The sequence below is a fragment of the Aptenodytes forsteri genome, unplaced genomic scaffold, assembly GCF_000699145.1.
Source record: "Aptenodytes forsteri isolate BGI_AS27 unplaced genomic scaffold, ASM69914v1 Scaffold10, whole genome shotgun sequence".
In the NCBI taxonomy this organism is placed as follows: Eukaryota; Metazoa; Chordata; class Aves; order Sphenisciformes; family Spheniscidae; genus Aptenodytes; species Aptenodytes forsteri.
Window position 1 is genome coordinate 2,872,866 of NW_008794117.1, and position 21,446 is coordinate 2,894,311.

Below are 21,446 nucleotides of genomic sequence, written 5' to 3' on the forward strand. Positions count from 1 at the left end.
ACCGTGTATGTACCGTGCCACAGAACCATACCTGATTTAACCTAGCCTGTAATTTCTGCCTTTTGCTGATAGTTGAAGAGAAACCAATTTCCAAGGCAAACTCTTCAGCTGTTAATTAAATCCAAAATTTTCAGAAAGTAAAGTATCTCTGAATTTGGTTTTCATCTTCCCAGTCATTGGCTCTCATGGTGCTTTTGGTGGGTGTAGGATAGGTTTATAGAACTAAATCTTCCACATGTATTTACAGGCTGAATCCATTCTGTGACTAAGCTAAATGGGTAGGCTCTCAAGTTCCATGGTAAGACAGGTTTTGCAGATTATTTTTTTTTAACCATTGGCTGTGGCTTTTTTTCTGAACCCCTTCCAGGAAGGCCTGGTGGAGAGGAGATGATTGTGTGACATATCTGTATCAGAGAGTTGGACGCTTCCAGGAATGCCGATAATGCCGTCCTTTGTAGGTGTTGCATGCTAAAACAAACAAATGGGTCTCACACCTGCTGATCTCCTGAGCAGCTAACATAAAATATCACAGGGATCTTCCAGTTACATCCCTCTCTCTTGCTATCCACCTGCAAGCCTGAAGTAGGCTGATCTACAAAACTGGAACTGCTAGTCAGAAACTGCATCCTGAGCTTGGAAACTGTAGTCATGCCTTTGAAAACCAGAGGAAACGGTGAAGCAGTCACTTAGCACAGATGGGCGCTGCCATTACCTCCTGCCCTGTCTTTCAGACCATAGCACCTACTTCTGCATTGCGGGACTTCTCCAAAAATGATGCACTTGAATTCTGAAGTCAAATCCAATACTCCAATTCCCAGAGAAGTGCCCTAACCACAGAACTATAGGCTATTTTGGGGGTTACACTGCTGCCTGTCCTGCTCCGAAGCTGGATTGCTTTCAAGAATGTGTGAGTTATAGGGCCAGAAGGTCGGTATGCAAGAGGGAGCCTGCCTTCGTAGATATTTTATGTTACACAGTAATTGCATGCAAACAAGAAATAAAGCTAAGGGCAGACAAAGTGATCCTGGGTCTTCCCCTCCTAGCTGAGTGTCCTGACCTCTCTGGATTACAGAGCTGGATCTTGACGTTCTTGCCTCCTTGGCCAAGGATTTTTTACACTCCGGGGTACCTGATAGCCCAGCTCCAGCATGATGGATTTGATGAGTTTATGAACTCATACTTGATGCTGATTTCTTTATCTCAAAGAGATAAAAACGTAGCATGTGAAATGTAAGCGCAGCTAGGCCTTGTTTGGTGTCTAGTCTAAGGTTAAGTTGTTTTCTGCACCAGCTCACACACTGGAAAAAAGGGGCGGGGGGAACTGGCAGCAGCTGGCAGCGACACTTGAAGAAGCCTTAACCTGTCACATGGGAGCTTCCACTGGCTCTGCCATGGAGAGCCCCCCAGTGCAGCAGCAACAGTGGGCCCAGGCTGGCATTCATGCAAGTTTTAGAGGTGTTGGTCTCTTGAGGCAGTTCTCGCTTGCCTGGTCTCAGCCACGTGCTGTTCAATTCTGTGACATGTAAGTAGGACAGAACTGCCCTGTTCATGCCAGAAGCCAGATTCTTCTCCAGTACGCTTTGTGTTTCTTTTCATCCCGTTCTGTCTGAAGACAGACAGCGTTCACCATGTTGCTTTGCGTTCAGACTGAGTTTACAAAAATGTTCTGTTTCTCTGAGAATACTGAGGTTTCTCTTCTCTTTGCATGTGAGCACCGAAAAATATATGTAGTCCTTGGCACCAAGTGACCTTGTTTGCACCCTTACTTGCTTGAATAGGGGGTTTGTGTGCCAGGGCTTAGAAAGGGGTGATTTGCAGGCTAGTAAGGGGCAACCCTGTGATTAGAAATTCCACGATCTGACAGGATGCACATTTGACCTGCTAGTGTAAAACAGATTATTATTCTATTATGTAAACATTTTAAGGTACAGGTTTGATAAGGATCAACGACAGAAATAGGTGGTGCGTGCCTACCTGTCTGTAGAAGTACTTGCTAACATGTACTGCAGTGTTTGGTTTATAACCTTACAATAGTGGCTTTGATTAATAATGCTTTATTAGTTATAAACATAGACTTACTGAATAAATCCTACTTACTCTCTTGAACGGCTCTCCATGCCTACATAAAACTATTTCAGTAATTAGAAAGCTACTATAATATTTCTCTATATTGTAGACCTTGAGTTGTTAGCTCTCTGTCAACTTTCCTGAATTCCTACATAGGATTTCTACTTGACCCCATCCTTGACCCGAAAGGGAAACGGTTTCAACTTGCATTTTGTGATGAGAAAGGGCGGTTTCCCAAAGAAGAGAGGAAGGGATGGGGAAAAGAGTGCGTCTCACCTCCTGATGTGCCTCTGGACCTGTACCATCCTTTTCCCCGCCAGGATCAGAGAAATGAGACTGGAGAGGCAATATCCCTGCTGAAAAGGGCCAAACTCCCTCCCTGAAGGACAGTAGAGTTGTCACAATTGCTTTGTGGGCTTGCGTTTCAAGAGAAGAGTGGAAGAGTACGCCTGAGGAGTGTTGGCATAAGGCATCTTGTGGAGAGCTCATCTCTGTCTTTTTCTAGAAGACGTAGGCTTGTAACTCCTGGGGTTGTTCCTCCCCTTTTCTATATAAAACACAAAGCAGTGGGGATCAGTTGGTTTATCTACTACTGAAATGCAGCCATCAGTGCAGAATAACATGAGAACAGTTTGAAAGGAAGCGTGGAACACTATATTCAACTGAAACTAATTACCTGATTAGGTTTTGGCCTGGCTGTGTGGATTGACATCCAATGGTCTTGGCGACAATACCTGCGAGCAAAGCCAAGTCTAGTCTTGCTTCATTTAAAGACTCTGGACAAAACTTCTGGACTTGTGTGCTGACTGCTAAGCAGTGTGAAAATAGGCCACTGATTTAAAGTACCCATGGCTACAATGGGTGTCAGAGGGCAGCTGGCATGGGTGCAGATGAATGAGTTTATTTGGGGTTTAGAAATACTGGTTTCCATTTAAAGGTGGTTCTGTTTCAAGCACACAATCTGGTGAAATGTAACTCTGCATCAGAACATCCTCCGTTCACAGCTATAGGATTAGCACTTTTCTTTCCTTCAGCACTTCAAACTTCTCTGCTTAGAAATTTAGTCAAAGTTTGACACCAAGATCTCGTAAACTTAGAAAAATCACCTAAAAGGATGTTGTCTCGTCTAGTGTGCTACAGTAGTTCCTTCTCTTTATCTAGGGGTTAAATACGTCAGGTCTGCTTTGTTAGGTGAGAATTATTTGTTATTGCTGTTGTCATCTTCTCTTGCACCGTTGCCACAAACACTTTTTTGATCTGTTGCTGTCTTTGTTTGGAAAATGGCATGTTTTCATGTTAGGAGTACCTATGCAACATCTCAAGTGTCTATAGTCTTAGACATATCTATATTTACTGGTGTGTTGGCATTTTTTGTCTTGGCATTACTCTAAAGGGAAAAAAAAAAATCATTACTTGGAAGGATCTGAAGCTTTACTGGGAAGAGAGGGATGGGTCTTTCATCTGTACGCTATTGTAAAAATACAGTCCATTAAGAACAAAGGCGAGCAGAGGACTTTCAGAAAGACTTCAAGCGTCCTTGCCTCCGAATGGGAAGCTTCTGGGCTGCACTCACTTCTGGCACCCTAGAGACCCTCTGTTCTCCCTTGCCAGGGAGAACGACGTGAAATGAACTGTCAAATGAGTTGTGGCAGTTCACTGGTGAGCATTGACTTTATGAGGAAATTTAGTACGTCTATTCTGATATCCTGGAAGCGCATCGAGACGCATTACTAAAATGAATTGGACAAGTGGTTGATGAAAATCCAAGAGCTGGTAAGAGATGCTCCACAGAACGAGAAATCCTAATAGAAAACCATAGGAAAAAAAAAATTTTGCCAACTGGCTGACTATTTTCACTTAGCAACTGGCTTATGCTCTACCCTGTTCCTTAACATCTAAAATAAATATTGAATTCTCTCCTGTTTACAAACCTTTTCAAACCATTTGCCTAAGAGGCGTTGCAGTAATGAAGTCCTCAAAGTTGTGTTTAAGCATTTCCTCTTGCTGCAAGAATAAATCCATCAAGTTTTCGGCCTCCCACAAAGGCAACAAATGCAAGCCTGTAAGTGCCATAAAAGCCCCAAGAAACTTTAGAAGCAATTTAAAATAATAAAAATACGCTTTTGGACACCTCTCGCTACTTCTGTGTGGAACGAGGCTGGGCAGGGACTCGGGGGCTGGAGAGGAAGATGGGATTTCATCTTGTGTAACCTGGTATTCCCTTCCCCTTGCCCCGCCATCCCCAAATCAGCTGTCACAGTATTGGCAGGAGTGTCCTGAGGCTTCACTAGCCAGGAGTTTGCCCAGCTGTTTGGCCCAGGATTTCACAGAGAAGGAGGAAACCTTTCTGGCTGAAGCTTCTGTAAAATCACTGCTTCAGCGATCAAAGCAGCAGTGTCCCTATGGAGAAAAAAGAGTAGTTGGAGAGCTTGGGCGGGAGGGCCTGGCCTCTTCGTGATAAATAATCACCCTAGAGTAGAGCTAATCTCCTAGGAAAAGTGGTGGAATTACGAAGGCGGTAAGATCTCCGCTTCTTCTAAAAGCATGCCTGAAGTTCAACTCCATTACAATTCTGTGGTTTGAAAATGTGTCTCTCCTAACAGCTACTTGTGTTGCCGTTACAGGATGATTTGGAAATTTGCCTTGTCCGTTTTTCTGATGGCAGCGCTGGTTCGAGTAACAGACACCAGGAAAAACCGTCCTGCAGGCGCCATTCCCTCCCCTTACAAAGACAGCAGCAGCAACCACTCGGAGCGGAGGCAGCAGCTGAATAAGGAGGTGCTGGCCTCCAGCCAGGAGGCCCTCGTGGTCACCGAAAGGAAGTACCTCAAGAGCGACTGGTGCAAGACGCAGCCCCTGCGGCAGACTGTCAGTGAGGAGGGCTGCATAAGCCGCACCATCATCAACCGCTTTTGCTATGGGCAGTGCAACTCCTTCTACATACCACGGCACGTGAAAAAGGAGGAGGAGTCCTTCCAGTCCTGTGCTTTCTGCAAGCCGCACAAGGTCACCTCTTCGACCGTGCAGCTGGAGTGCCCTGAGCTGGACCCACCTTTCCGACTCAAGAAAATTCAGAAGGTCAAGCAGTGCCGGTGCATGTCTGTGAATCTTAACAACTCAGGCAAACTGTGAGAGCAGGCATGTAGCTACTGCTTGGTGTTGCTCCCATCAGATTTACTGCTGCCTCTCCTCTCCCACTGAGCAGACTGTCCATTTTGTTGGTTTGTTTCTTCTTTTCCTTTTTTTGTGTTTTGTTTTCTTTCAGGAGGCATCTCTCCAGCAAGGAAAGGCTCCTTGTCGCTTGCCTACTGGAATACTGCTTTTTAATGGGCTGTGTTAGGCACTTCACCATAAAGTTTCCTTGTATTTCCAATATTATCTGGTGGTTGAATCTTCTGGAGTGGAGCAGGCTCCCAGAAGTTGGGATTGATCGTCTAAGTGACTAGTTGGCTGAATCCAGCGTTAAATGTTTCCACTGTGTGGAGTAAAGCCCTCTGCCCTACACTCCAGTCCCCTCCACAAGAAGAGAACGCCTTCCCCGTGCTTTGGTCTGGAGCTTGCTGCTCCCACTTGGAAGTGCTGGGGTGCTGCCCAGGACTGGGGGACGCAGATGAGGGAGAGTAATGAGGAGTAACGTGCGAAAAGCAAGTGAGACTCTCCGATGAGGCTCATCTCCTTAAGACAACTTTAATTGTGCAATGACAAACGGTTCCGGTCTTCTTGTCTGAACGGCAGATAAGAAGCAAGGGGGAGAGGGCGAGGCGCTGGGTCAGCCACCGTGACCACAGAGCAGACTGAGGGTGGGTTCTGATGCTGTTGTGGTTAGAGTGTATCGAACACGTGGTCTCTGCAGCAGTGTTTATTTTGTAACCTAGCTATAGTAAACAGCTGTTTAAAGTATTATAGACCTAGCCATGTATATTTTTCTTGTGGCAGAATATGCCAGAGATTAAAATATGTTGAGTAAGAGACTCGGTTGCTAGGTCAGCTGCCTGGCTTAAAATGGACATGGTTTAACTAGGCTTTCAGTAGGTTTTTGTGTGTTAGATATGTGTGTGTTTCTTACTCCAAAAAGGACAACATCCATTTATGACCTTATATTTATGCCTGCTCAGATCGGGGAAGGTGGGAGGGTGGTGGGAGAAGAGCTGAGAAAATTTAAGGGAACGATGTTTCCCTTAAGGTATAAAAGCACTGTCGCACAAAGGACAAAATCTGGTCGTTGCTGGACTGAATACAAAAGCTGCATCAGTGTCATCAGGTTTTGGGAGTGGTGTCTCTCCCATGATTGGAAACCATTTTAATGTGTTAGTGTTAAAGGACAAACCCATCAGACAGTGCCGCTGGAATGGGTCACAGCTGTAGGAGCAGGGAGAGAGCAAGTTGTAATTGCTACAGTACTGGTGGTCCACTCAGTTTTTGAGTCCTACATAATCAGTGTTGGTGAACACTTGCAGTTCACTTTAAATCATACTATGTTGTTATTCAGTTGATGGAGTTTAGCATGTCCTGTATATCCCGTTTGTTACAGTCCTGATCTGTATTAGTCCCAGCTGCATTAAAATCCTATGTCTCAAAACAAACCAGCCCCTTCCCCCAAACCAAAGCCCGTGTGTGCTCAATTGTCTGAAGCTCACAAATTAAAAATGACACGCCGACTCCCTGATGCATGTCTCACAGTTCAGCATCTGCATCTAGTGAAACCAGATTGCTGTGGGAGCCCTTTCCCGCCAGCCGCTTCACATGCAGCCACTTCAAGGGGTTAATGTGTTTAGCACTCTCACCAGCCAGGGGTTCAGTGCCACAGGTCTCTATTATGTGAGACAGGCTGCTCTAAGAGGCTTTCAGGACTGAGCTCCACCAGAGCTCACCAAGCGGTTTACGGGGATTGGCACAGGCAGGATGAGGTTGGTCGGGTCTGTTAGCCCTATTACGTGAACGGCCACGGCTTTTCTGCTGTGATCTTTCAGCATGTAAGAAGTGCACAGGGAGACTCCTCGCGCAGGGATTGCTTTAGAGGCTGTCCCTGCTGCGCTGCCAGCGTCGTGCCAGCCACCGAATGGGCACCATTCAGTCGGGGCTTGAGGGGGGCGGGGGGGGGGGGGGGGGCCTCTCCACTTGAGAACCGAAAGTCGGGCGTTTTGGACTGGAGAGAGAAAAGCACCCTAGTAACTAGTAACTAAGGTGGCAATGACTGTAGTCTACTAAGACTCCAGGGATCTCAGTCTCCACTTGAAAGAAATGAACCGAAAGTCGGGCGTTTTGGACTGGAGAGAGAAAAGCACCCTAGTAACTTCAGTTAAGAAAAATGTGCAAGAATCTTTAAGCTATGCCCTGCCTGGGTTTTTCACCAGTTTGCAATATGAATATGCTGCAGCTTAAAGCTCCTTCTAGGAGCTGTGTTTATGTAAAAACTGAGTTGAGCTTGTAATGGTTAAAACTGTATTTAATTCTTGTTTTATAAATGAAAACAAAAAATGAAGAAATGCTTTAAGTATAATGTAATTATTTTATAGGTCTACTATTAAATTATAGATTAAATAATAAAGCTACTCTAGGGTTATATGGCATCCAGGTGTACGGGCTTTGCTTCAACACCTTGTGTCCAACTGCTCTCTAATCAGTATATTCTCCGGCTTCCTTTTGACCCTACCAGATACAGGTAAATGGTGGCTCACTCTGACAGCTTGGGAAAACCTACTACCTACTTCTTGCCTTGTCCCCCACCCCCCCTCAAAAGTACCTGCAAGGCAAGAGGGAAAAATAAATTGCACTAATCCTAGATTCTGGAGTTGATTCTGCATGCGCAAATTCTGGTTTTTTTGGTTAACTGACAAGAAGACAACCAAAGCTCCACCACTGGCTAAACTGCTGGCATCATTTGCGGTAAGAGAAGTAACTATTACCCTGACCTAAGTGGTTTTGCTTGAAATATAGCTAGATCCTTATGTAACAGGCACCAAACTACTCATAGGGGAAAAAAAAAAGAAGTATGTCTTAAGATACAGGTGAGCTTTAGTGGTTGCTGTCAGCTCTTGACTGAGTACACTGTATGTCTCTCCAAAGGTAGGGTAGTGTTTTGGGGTTTTTTCTTTCTTTTCTTTCCAACCCAGAGAAGAGATAGTTGCAAAATAATCTTGAAGGAAAACTCCAGTGAGGAAGGGGAGTTCTCACACTGAGGAATGAGCCTCCACGTGACCAGAAGAGATGCCTGTCATGGGTTTTGAAAGAAGCAGGAGCACCTAGACCACAACTAGCAAGGGAGGGCTATGTCCTTTATGGGACTATAACTGACACCTGCAGGAACCCTTTGCTCTCTTCCCTTCCCCATCTCTTGCCCAAATCCTCTCACAGTTCAACAATTTAATGGGTTTGGGGACGTGGGTTTTTTTTTTTTTTTAGTAGCTGTTGGTTTTGAGAATTACTGTTTTACTGTGCTTTAGCTACCTAAGCATGGTCAGGGCCCTCTGACCTCAAAACTCACAAGTGCCTCTGTCAATCGGCTCAAAAGGAGCTCAGGCAGCCATCTCCTCCAACGCCCCTCTCTCATTTCCACCTGTCCCTTAGCCACTCTCCTGCTTTGCAGGTAGCTTCATTGCCCAGCACCCACCCACCCATCCGAACCTCTACTGTTTGTGGTACAGCCTAGACTCCAGCTCTCCCAGCCTCTTGCTGCCCGACGGCTGAACCACCATACCAGAGGCATACGCTGTAATCCAAAAAACTCCCCCTTGTGGAAGCAATCCAAGAGCGAGGCACATCTCTCGGGGTAGATGAAAAAAGCTTTAGGTCAGATAGATCCAGTATTTCTTGGAGTGGTATTGTGGGAGAGGGGAAGGATGGGGACAGTAAATTTTAAACTCTGCCACCATGGAACTGCCACATTGGCAGGGCCCCAATTTGGGGTGAGTGACAAATAAGTTTCTAAGAGCTTAAATTTGAGCTGCAGCTGGGAATAAAAGAGAAAAACAGCGCTCACTCAATGGGGACCCTTTATCTTCAGAAAGACACCATCTTTTTGAGGCAATGGACTTACCACTGGATGCCTTTACAAGTAGGTTGGATGAATGTCAGGTACAGCAGAGGTACAGATGGGTCTGTCGTAAGCAAGAGAATGGCTTGGAAAACCTGTTCTGTTGATTGATGGGTGGCAGACCTGAATGGTGTGGGGTATGGTTTTCTGCCTCCCTCCTTTGCTGACCTGTTCAAACTATCTTCAGAAAAACTCAACTCCATCAGTTTTCACTTATTCTGTCCATAGCAGTTTAAAATTGGTGTAACTTAAGTAAATGATATAACGGACTTGGAACAAACTCGGCTTTGCTTATTAACCTGGAGTATGCAACAAAATAATGGCAATGCAAAGACTTGCTGTATCTTCTCTTAATAAAATTAATAACTGCTTCCAACTTTTTAAGCTGATCACTGAAAAATTGGGCAATAAAAAACGTCAGTCTATGGAAGATGTCACTAACTGTATTCCCACTGCCGCTGTTGGTTAATACTTAACTAAGTTTTGGAAGTGCTTTGGAGTGATGAAAGGTGCTACAAAAAAAGCTAACCACTACTGTGTCATGACGTGACAAAGTACCATGCTTCTGAAAGGCTTTAATTTGCAAGCAAAACAACATGAATCTTCTTAGCTCCTCATAACAAAAACAGGCTGTTATTCTCAATAAGTCACATCTGCTGCTCAGGTATGAAAGTCCTTATTTAGCTGCTGCATTTGTTTAGGTAACGGTGAGTGAGATGTGGTGTTGGTGATCAACAAGGCTGAGAATTTTGACTGTGAGAACTCTTGTAGGACTACAGCCAACTCAAAGTGTAGTATGCTTGATGTTGCAGTAAATGGGGGGAGAGGGGACCACTGGGGTGTTCGACCTCTTTAAAACACACCCAAACAAAAAACCAAAAGAACATTAGTCCAGAATTCTGTAAAAAGCTGAGTGTGCCACTGAAAAAAAAAAAGAGCAGTGGTGAAACTTATGCTGGGAATCCACTCTGGCAGTGCTGTGGGTCAACTTTGGTGCTGCACATAGTGGGCTACTTTACTTTGTATGGAAGTTTGAAAACAGGCTGGCGAGAAGCTGTATAAAAGAGAGGCATGTTCACCCAAACCGGTTGGGCCTGAGTAAAATGAAAGAGAAAAATCTGTGTAGCAGCTTGTCTCTTAAGATCGTAACATGGTACCACCAGCTGCTGTCAGCCTTTGACGCTGTTCTTCAGAGAGAGGTTTGCAAATAACTTTTAGCATCCACGCTGCAGATCCAGTGAAAAGGGTAGTATGTATGCATGTGACAGTCCTACCAGGTTGCTGGACAACACTTTAATGATATAAAACATATATATATATATATAAAACTACATTATAATATGCAGATAATACTTGTAATGCATGTTTTCGCCCTAATGGCAATTTCTGGAGACTGTTACATAGGCAGTGTCGGTAGGAACAGGTTACAAACCTGAGCCAAATGTACTCTGGAAGGCATGCACAAGCCAGAGAAGTGAGTGATGCATAGTCTGATTGGGTAAAGGACTCTGAAGCTCCTCACTACCACCACCTGGGGAAAAGGTAATATATCTGCAGAACTGGGAATTACTGTCACTATGCTTCCAAAAGGCAAGGAAAGAGAAGCCCCGTTTCCACCGATCCCTTCACAAAGCTTTTTCCTTGATCACAGGAGCCTGAATGGAATGCGGTGCTTAGGGAGCAAACCGTTGCTAGCAAACTACAGCATAGCCTGACAGTGAAGAGAGAAGGCAGTTATTTCATTATTATTCCTTTTATTTTCATATAAATTAACATTCTAAAAAAATTGAAATAGAAACACTAAATACAGTATTGCACATAGTGATCTTTGTTAGATGATCTATTATTTCATTTAGTATAGTAATATACATACTGTAGGTACTGAAGGGAACAGGAAGGCTACAAATGAAAACATGCTACTGTATCCTTGCACTTAGGAGCAAAGTCAAGAGGAAAAGACTATTGTTTACATAAATACAAACATGGATTTGAATCAGTGCCATTAAAATAGCTTTATTTTTTAAAGTTTTTTCCATAAGTCAGTTGTAACAGCAAATAATCTCTTCTTTTTACTTCCCCAAATAGTAATGTTACTCCCATCAACACAAAATTTTAGAACTCCATTCTTGGTAATTTATATCCCTGCCAGAAATTATTACAAGTACAGATTTTCACATAGGTTTGTCAGCAACAGGAGACTTGCTTTTCACATAGTGAAAAAAACATCTTTTCTAGTGCTTGGTATATGTGAAGAATAACAGATTCCTGAGGTCATATTGCGCGCACTTCCTTTTGTGACACCCCGTAGGGTATATTAGCCTCCGGACAGCTAGGAATGTCTCTTGATGCGCTAGATTAGACAGGGAATAACCCAACCCAGCAGGTTAGAGCTCATTTGCCTTACCACAGTGTCTTTCAGGCTCCAAGGCTCTGAGCATGTGCGTCCAATTCAGTTGCACGCACAGTCTGCTTTCAGGAAAAGTGCGCTTTGAAAGAAAAACGTTATCGATCAGGCCGATTGGTTTGGGGCTCTTATATTAGGACTGGAGGAAGGGGTTGTTATCAGTTGAGCAGACCAAAACTGATATAGAAAATTCTGGATTGCAAACAGGAATTAAGCATGTGGTCTAAAATGGAAGCCCTAAGTCATAGATTTCAATCATTAACCTCCTAGTCGGGGACACTGAAAGCCTGGAGGAAAAGTCTGCAATTCTGTTAAGTGTGAAATTGATGTCAATTAGTTGGTAGTCTATGTTCTGTCACTAGAATTGGCTACTGTCTTCCATAAATGTCAATCCCCATGTGCATCTTTTAATGGCTCTCTAAAGGAGTTTTAAATTAACTGTAAAGCTAATTCCAAAAGGGAAGTCATGTACATGTGGCCAAAAGCCTGTCTGACTTAAGTGATCAGCAGTTAAAACTATATTATACCTTCTAAAGTTCATGTAAAAGTATTAGCTGCTTTATATATTAACAAACTATAATAGCCAAATCTCTCTCATACTCTCCATCATACTTCTGTGCTTTTCTGTATTTTCCTGCTTTTCACTTACTCTTTTTTTCTTTCTTTTTCTTTTTTTTAATGCTGGATTTCTGACCCCCATACCACCTGGCATTCACTATCTGGCAAAAGATGAAGTAAAAGTATGCTGCCTTATCGATTTTAAAGATAGTTACAGTAAACATCTTGTTCCACAAATATTTAGTCATGGAGGGCAACCAAACAAGTTGGGAAAGCATTGATTATACTGTATAAACAGCACTTAACGATTCAAAATACAAACTACAAATGCCAACATGAAACGGATACAAACAATTCACTAGGAGTAACATTTCTTTCCCTAATCTAAGTGCACTGCCATGAAGTATTTGTGTTAGACAGATGTTGCCAGTAGGAATGGAAATGTTTTACTGTATCGAGTAGCATTCTTATGAAGTTCAACTTAATGCAATTTTCAGCATGTTCAGAACTGATGCAGATGCCACTTTTTATGCATGCTGACTTGGCCTATTTGCAATATACCATACACTTTACAAAACATCATTTTTGAGTGGCAAAGGAGATACAGAGTACAGGGAAGGTGTTTCAAGTCCATACCTAGTCTATTGCTGGGCACTCCATTAAAGTGATTACATTCGTAAATGAATGTACAATAACACATCAATTGGTGGAAAACTCTAGAGAACAAAAAGCAAATTCAAAAAGATCAAGAAAGCAAATGATCAAGGTGACGTAGTTTCCTTCCCCCTCACTCCCACCCACAGGCATGTTGAGTTTTGGTAACCAGGTAACAATGGCTTTTGCTTTTCTTCTCTCAGATTTTCATACTTATCTTTGCTTTCTGAAAAATAAAATAAATAAAAAAACCCAGAAAATTGAAACCACCCCACACAAATATGAAAAGCACAGAAATACACAGGCTAATGTTCAATTATACTTACTGCAGAATTGACTTCACAAATAGATTGCCTTTGAAGCTAGAACTGAAGTAGACTGCAGCTGCACACTGCTTGTGAAATATTTTTGTTTACTTTCCTTTTCACTCTATCAAATTTTCAGTAGCACTGGAAGTCCCAGTTTCAGTGAAATAATGATTGTAATGATACAGGAATAATTAAGCCTATAGTTATTTCTTAAAAAAACAAACAAACAAACTCTCAGTGTCTTTACGTACGGCAAGATATAGGTGAGATGGAAAAATCCAAATCCATGTTAGTTTGTGTTGTTTCTTTTTTTTTTAAATAACATCTTGATCTGTTTTCAAATAAAATTGATAAAATAGAATCTAGTTTATCATTCTTAACCAAGCTGTTACTCCACTTACATTTCTTGTGGCACTAACCACAGCCAACTCTTCCTAAATATTCAGAATAAGAAACAATAAATGCAATACTATTTCTTCCTGTGTCAGATTATGTTAGTTAGAATACAGTAAATTACCACCTGTTCCATTTCAAGGTTGTTTCACAGTAACATAGTCATGGCTACAAAGCACAAAAGAATTAAATCATGCCTGAGGAGGGGACAGGCAGGGACACGGACACATGAAAAAATCTTCTGTTATAATATTTTACAAATATAATTGGTGGCCAGTTGCTACAGGTATAATTTTAATGTGAGGTGCCAGATTAGTTTTTCACTAGAGGAATATTCATCTTCTGTAAAATCAGTCATGATCCTAGTAAGGCTTAGGCAATCATAGTGGAAAAGTTTCATTGAATGACTAGAATTACTCCTCTACTATTAAAGTCATTTATCTGTTTTCAGAAGAATGGTGAGAGCACAGTATTATCTTTTTCTAGAGTTTCTATTCCAAACAAATCCAGATCAGTGGAACAGAAGCCACTAGTGCTTGGTACAGGGATCCAACCTGAAAAACGTGTACCTATCACAATTCTTCCTCATATTTTGTAACTGTAGAAAAGAGAGCGAACACAGACTGAGTAAGCTTGAAGACTGGAACTGCCTTTCTAGGTGCATCCCACACCAAGACTGGGATGCAGACAGATTGGCAGGGTGCGGCAATAATACACTGCTCTTGCTTGTGCTACATCTATTTTGTGGAGTAATATTCATAGACAGCATTCAAGTTTGTTAATCTAACACCTTCTATGAAAATGTTAAACATTAAAAAAACCAAACAAACCCAACCCAGAACAAAAAAGTACACCAAGAATAACATACCTACAAAATGCAAAGAGAAAAAGGTAGAACGAGTGATGGGAACAGAAGTATTGCTACAATTTTTACTTACAATTCCAGAGTCATGTTTTGGTCTTATATTGTATAACGACTTCCCCTTTTTCTGCCTGCAGACTTCCTCTGCTTCTTTAACTCTGAAGAGACACAAAATTTATAAATATTCCTGTAGACCAAAACCAAGTCCAAAGACAGTGCAGTATATAACTTACAAATTTAGGCCTGAGGGCACAAGTGGATAACTTTATGCCCCATATTTTCATTAGCACGCTCCACAAAATAGCACTTGCACTCTGTGGCTGTTGCCATACCATCAGACTCTGGCACTTACAAGGACAGGCATAGTCAATGGCATAATCAATTCTAGTTACAAAAGCAATCAGTGCTTACTGTAGTTGAAGATTCAAATGTATCAGGATTTAAAGTACACTGGATGACATGAAGTTTACCTTTCAGAGCATTCATACCAAACACTGCTAAGAAAGCTCCTTTTCTTTTTATGACTGTTTAAAAATCATTCTTCATCCATTCCCGACCTCAGTACTTCAACTACAGTTTAAACAAAGTTTCTCAACAAGCTATCTTCCCTTTCCCCCAATTTTGTTTGTATTTAAAATGGCAAAATATCTTAACCTAAGTTTTCATTTTTCACTCTCTAACTTAAAATAAAAATGAAAAATTGCCATGGAACATGCAACATGATGTTTACAACCAAGGTGGTGCACGTCACTGCGGACACCTCTCTCTTTCCAAAGCTGAGGGTGAGCAGCAAGGCTTACATGACCACAGGGGATGAATGCACTTGGGCTGCTTGGATGGAAAGAGAGGAGCAGGTTCCAGAAGTGAGGGTCCACTTCTTAGTGCTTCCTGACTTGGTGAATGGTACCAAATTAGGGCCTTGTGAAATGCCACCAAATGCCACATTTTTGATGAGATAAACATCCTTTTTGTCACACAGATAGGGAACAAACTGTGAAAGGCAGAGGGCTATACTCAGACTGGGAGCCTGCCGGAATCAGTCTGCTGGGTTCAATGGCACACTGTAAAATGTTTCTTTACCGTTTTTACTCATTTTGTAGATCAACCTTACAAACATATGTGATTACTGAAACACTGATAATACAGATTTAAGTTATGAATTCTCTGAGCTTCAAAGACTTACATAAACCCTTTCTATATGATGGCATTAAATGATGAGAGACGTGTAATTTTTTTTTTTTTATGAGAGATGAGAATGTTATTTATAAATAAGAAAGTGGAAAATAAAAATGTAAATCCTATATTGGCTTGCTCTTGCCAACAATATAGACTTTAGATGACACTTACTCTGCCTTTTCATCATTATCCAACAGTGCAAAAAAGAAACAACAGTAAAATGATATTGAAGAAATGACATATCTTTGGCTGGTTCCTTGCAGTTCATCTCCAGACCACTTGCATGTCTGCTATTTCACCAAGGCTACACAGGGCAATGTGAGAATCAGACTTTGTGTTACTGTTATTTTTAAATATTTTTTGTGTGTGTGGTAAGGGCCAGATTTTGAAAATAAGACTCCAGCTGGGTCTGCTAAGCACATTAAAAAAACCGCCTTCGCATTCATCTCTCCTTTATCCAACTTCACCAGACACACCTCGTTCTTTTCATAAGTTTCAAATTTATACTTTCAAAAATTAATTTAAACGTCAGTTCTTTTCCAGCACTTCCAACAAGCTGCTCTCTTCATTTGACGGCCTTATATTTTATTAACGTAGGAAGACTTTTACATGCACAGGTGGTGGAAAAAAAGGCTTTGAAACCTATTACTTTCAAGCTGTAACACTTTCTATCTGACTGCAAATCAGATAGATTGCTGCAGCATAATATAGAACAAAACTGTCAAACACCCAAGTAATTCACCTTTAAAACATATTTAAATAGATTCAGTAAAAGTGGCAGCCAAAATGTGGTGATAGCTTTAAATAGAAGCTTATGGGAATGATACAGAATGCAGTAAAATTCAAAGACATTTTCTTCTCCCTAAACCACCACCTTTTCTTCTGCTTCATGTCTACTCGCATCTGAAGGAGGAAAAGTATCTGTGACATTGATCTTCCCATGATCTTTTCCAAACAGTCAGACTCATTCCAACCCATCAAAAGCCACTCTTACAAAGTCAGATATAAAATAGCACGTCTATCATATAATTTCCTTTTTTTCAAATACAACTATAGCTGGCTCCCTTCACTGGTAGACATCATTGAAATAAGAAAATGAAATGTTACTTGGGAGTAAATTAGTATCAAATCCTGGGGACTGTACAAGTACTACTGAGGTTATCAAAATGACTGTTTTATAGAAGCAATGTAATATATGCAGGTATTCAGACTACTTATCATGCAAATGGCAGCATATGTAACATACAAAAATATTTACCAAACCAGTTCACACAGATCCAGATGTTATTCTCAGGAAATGTCAGGGAATCTTTAGTTCCAGTCTTTGTCCCATCTAAATATCCCCCTTCCAGGACAGTTTACCCACTGCTTGCCTAACACACCAGCTCATAAGACAGCACAGCTCTCTGTGGGTCTCACGTTAATTCAAAACAAAAATCCTCATACGGAATGGAACCATTGATAACACAGTGATAGGGGTTATTTTCTAAAAAGCAGGTCCCGTTAAGTGTCACTGTTAGCGTAACATCTCTAAATGTTCTGCTTCTATTAGAGAAATAGCTATTTGGAGAAAGGCTGTCTCCGCCTGAAACAGCAAAATGCTAATAACACCACCACTCTGTAAGGGAGGAAGTCAGAACTTCTGTGTCCCTTAGACTGCGCTTGAAAAAAATGACCCACAACCTCCAGAATGATAAATGACAACCTTAAGCTTGTGCTACCCATTTTTCTAGGATTATGTAAGAGGTTCTGGTCTCACTAGTATGGTTGCGGTCCTCAAGTTTTTGGGAGCTTTTGTGAAATTCCTTGGAGTTTGAGCCTATTTATTCATACCGACGGGAATGCAGAAGATGAGAAGCATTACTCCCTAATGCACTAAGACAAAGCTGAGAGCTAGCAGCCGCTCAGTTCCAGTTCCAACCATATCACTGACTCACTGTGTGGGTTTGGGACAGCTCGCTGTCTCTTGGCCCCCATCCTGCTCTCTGTGCAGGAAGATTCAAGTGATTGGATAGAGCCTCAGTGAAGCCAATATGACCCGTACGTATGCTTCTTCAGCAAGAAATGTCCTTTGAAATGTAAAGATAGCACACCAAAGGCTCATTGCTAGGAGGCTTAGTTTATGTCCATGTTAAAAGTGGAAGCACGGAGAACTGTATAAATCTACAGCTATATTTATAAAAGAAAAGTAGGCAGACCGGTGAAATATGGAGACAAAGGCAATCATTAGCCTTCCGCAGTGCTAAATCATAAACCAGCAGAGCTGGTATCAATTTCTACAGTGTGCAAGTGTAGCTTCTGAAGACTGATCATTCAACTAAATTAGGATTTTATTAAATGTAAAATTAAAATAACCTAATCCTTCTGAAAGAGCAAAAGGATGTGTTTTGGTATGAACCTCAGTACCATTTAAACTGCAAAATCTAGAAAAGCAGATAAAAGGTTACCTTTGAAGTAAGGGCAATAGTCTTAATTCCGTTGGAAAATAACTTTTAATTGCCACTGGCAATTTTTTGTCAACTTCTTTGTTTTTCTCTACTGGCACTGAATGATTCTTCATCTTCCCATCCATGAAACTAACAAGCTTTAGGCAAAACCACCTTGCTTCTGTCAACTCATGCCTGGTTCAAGTCATATTTCTCACAGTGGCAAATTCCTGCATACCTTCCTCCTGCTCAGGCTTTTCCTGCACTACTTCCCACCGACTTCAGTGAGACCCTGATCAGCGTGGAGGTGCAAGATAATAACCTAAGACCAAAAGGTGCAAAAATTGTATGAACGCTAGTGGTTGTATCAGGAAGACTGGGTTAACTATTCAACTATGGTGAATTGTTAGAGCTTCATGAAGAAAATAATGGATCTAATTCAATACTGGGAGGAGGGATGAGGATATTTGGAGAAAACAACACAAGAGCTATGAATCTGTGAGCCTCCCAACAGTCACAAAAGAGGAAGCAATTGCAGACAATTACATACTTCCAGGCTCCAGGCCAAAGTGACACTGCTGCTCTGCCAATGCAGAGCACAAAGAGCTCAAAGAGCATGAAACGGTTAAAAAGACATTCCTAGGAAAGGAGTGGGGATTCAATTGTCAGGCCCTGTGTGGAAAGATAGGCTGCCACCGGGGGAGGCTGTGGAAAAAGAGTCTGAGGAAGGTGGGTGTTCCCCAGTTCCTGAGAATTATGACCCTTAGGCAAAGGCAAGCATGTGTATAGATTGATTTATTGTTCTGAAGATCTGTTTTTACTTAAACTATTTAGTTCTACACTACTAATACTTTCTGTTATACAGGCTATTCGGTCCCTTTGTAGAGCCGTTGCTCTCAAGTGCAACCAAATACTCAGAAGCAGGACGAATGTTCAAGGCATGATCTGAGAGTGGGTAAGATGGAGGTAACAAGGGACATGGTGCACTCTTGAAGAAGCCAGGTGGTACAGTTAACTTGGTTAGTGTGATGGGAATAATTTGCAAGCTTACAGTGTGCTAAGCTTCTTTGCTAGACTGATGCTCAAACTATCTCACTTCAAACTTTTCAACTGCTTCCTAAACTCACTTTCTTTCAGTAAACTGACGGGTTCATTTGCTATCAACCCCTGTCCCATCTCATGTCAATTCTGGTGTAAAAGTGAGAGTATCCGTTTGATAGGAAAGATAACATCAGCTGCATTACCTTTAGCAATTTTTGCCTGTTACTTCTTTTCCCAAATCATTTCTTGATTTTGTCTTAATGAGAACATAACCCTGCAAAAACTAGTCTTCTCAGTCTAGACAGCCAAACAGTTGCTTAACTCTCACTGTAGTAATCTGAAGAGTAGAGGTATTAACAGCAGTGGACCCAACATCAGGCCCAGGGCAGATTCTATAAATACTTAATAAGAGTGTTCATAACTTGAATCTGGACAAATATGTCTCCCTAAATATTAAATTTAGCTAAAGCATTGCTTGCATTATTTCAGAAAGGATATACTTCCAAACAGCCCCAACAATAAGAAAGCATGTAGGGAATGTACAACAGTGGGCAATCCATGGATGAGTTAAAAAACCAAATCTACAAGTAAATGAACAGCCAGTCACTTACAGAGCCCAAGAATTAAGGTCTCGAAATCTGCTACTTAATAAGATTCAGAGAGTCTAATAATTGTCACCCGTAACAAAGGAAGTAGTTTCTTATTTCCATCATAATAAAAACTCTTCTCCAGCACTTTCACCTCCTTCTACCTCATATTTATTGTGAGACAAACATATACAAACTATGATTAAGTTTAAAGACAGTCTGTAAGATGAATAAGCAAGTTACACTTTGGCACACACACAGGAAAAAGAAACCAGACATCCTTACAAGCCCAAAAGACAGAGTATCTTTATCTACCTTCTAGACCAAAAGCCAGCCTGGCCACAACCTTATCAAGGCTTAGAGACTTTCTGTCATCATTCAGTCCATTGAGGAGGGGGGAGCCACTTTCCTGCCACTAAACATTAATAATTTTGTCTGAAGTATCTGTGGCAGACAGATTCATTTCCTACTGGCTCCATCTAGGCTTGGTAGCCTTACACTTCACTAGCGAGCACTACGACATGACAAATGTAAGCACAGTGAGAAGGCTGGAAGGTTATATGCCTTAGATAGTAGAGTCGCTCACAAAAACTTCCACGATAAACTCAGACAGACATTACTTTTACAGTTTGACGGTACAGTTCATGAAACCCAAAAGACATTTTTCTGCAGATATTCTGTATTTTTTAACATAAAAAAAGACGAGGCCAATACTCTTTATACTACTAAGTGCTTATTATCAGGTAAATAGAAGGGGTGTTGCCAAAATATTTTATGTAGGTTTGTCTGGGTTGGAGATAACTTGTTTATAATAATAATAGTACCTTTACAAATAAAAATGAAAAGAAAAATCCTCAGCAAAAATATCAAGTGCCAGACATCTTTAAGACTTCAAGAGCAGGAAACTTTAAAAGTCTTTCTTTGAAAACTCTTCCAGAGCTATGTGCCTCTATTTTATTCTTTGACCCGGTTACTAAAATATTGAAATTATTTTTTGCTAAGGAGTTTCTCTTTAGCAAAGAAACAGAAAGGAAAATTACAATTCCCAACATAAAAGTAGAGTAAAAAATGTAGAGCTTTTACTTTCACGCCAATAGGGTTGAAGTGATGACACAGATATGATTCAGTATCTGATTGCAAAGACTTTATACAGATAAGAAGCACATTATAATGTATCTGGTCCCATCAAACTGACTGATGAAACCTAACCTCTGCCTACCAACAAAGAGATTATGTATTAGACTATTTTGACATCCCTGCTAGCTCCTTGCATGGTTACTTCAAGGACCACAAGGCAATGGCTGACTGAAAGACGCAGCGATTAATCATACTTTGGCTCAGAGGACCAAAGACAAATAAATTAAAATGTTTTAATCTGGCCACTTAACACAGAGGCTAACCTGTAGCAGGACCCTCAATAAGATTCCTCCTCTGTCAACAGCGTAGAATAGACTTTGGGGAATACATTTCAGATTTTCTTCTGTGTGCATCATGTCAAACGGGCCTAAAATAAGGCTTCGAGGCCGACTGAAATTGAGGCCAACTGAAATGAAAATGAGACCTTCCCATTTGCAGAGTTCTTACTGAAATCCACAACACATTTCAAAATATTCTGAAAGAATTTCAATTCAGAAGTGTTCAGTTTCACTCAGTTCTATCTGGCAATCATTCTTGGTGATCTAGGGATTCTGCTCTTATCTGTGCAGAGATACATAGATGTGCATAAATACAAAAAAAAATACTGTGTTGAAACACGTTTTAAAGATGATGACTTTAGCATTAAAGAAAATTTCACCTTGAAAATGTAATGACGTAAAAAAATTAAACTGTTAAGGATGGCTATTATTCTAATAAAATGCAAACATGCATATACCCACTTAAATACATTTCCTGACTTCTGCCATCAATTTTTTTTTTTTTTTTTTTTTTTCAAAGTG

The 21,446-nt window shown here is 41.2% G+C and overlaps 2 protein-coding genes across 2 annotated transcripts in view; one reads left to right on the forward strand and one right to left on the reverse strand.

Moving 5' to 3' along the window:
* The first annotated feature begins 4,691 nt into the window (after positions 1 to 4,691).
* On the forward strand, positions 4,692 to 5,199 carry GREM2 (gremlin 2, DAN family BMP antagonist). Its single transcript, XM_009276242.2, has one exon. It carries the CDS (start codon positions 4,693 to 4,695, stop codon positions 5,197 to 5,199), a length of 507 nt encoding a protein of 168 aa, XP_009274517.1. The 5' UTR covers position 4,692.
* Positions 5,200 to 12,915: 7,716 nt separating this feature from the next.
* FMN2 (formin 2) overlaps positions 12,916 to 21,446 on the reverse strand; it is a 168,708-nt gene continuing 160,177 nt past the window's right edge. Inside the window, exons 17-18 of the mRNA XM_019471242.1 lie at positions 14,356 to 14,437; positions 12,916 to 12,942 (exon numbers count right to left, since the gene is read on the reverse strand). Of these exons, the coding sequence (XP_019326787.1) occupies positions 12,916 to 12,942; positions 14,356 to 14,437 (109 nt within the window). The remainder of the gene's footprint in view (positions 12,943 to 14,355; positions 14,438 to 21,446) is intronic.

Excerpts from the sequence above, each read along its gene's own strand:
- GREM2 (XM_009276242.2), top strand. The coding sequence starts at position 4,693 with ATGATTTGGAAATTTGCCTTGTCCGTTTTTCTGATGGCAGCGCTGGTT.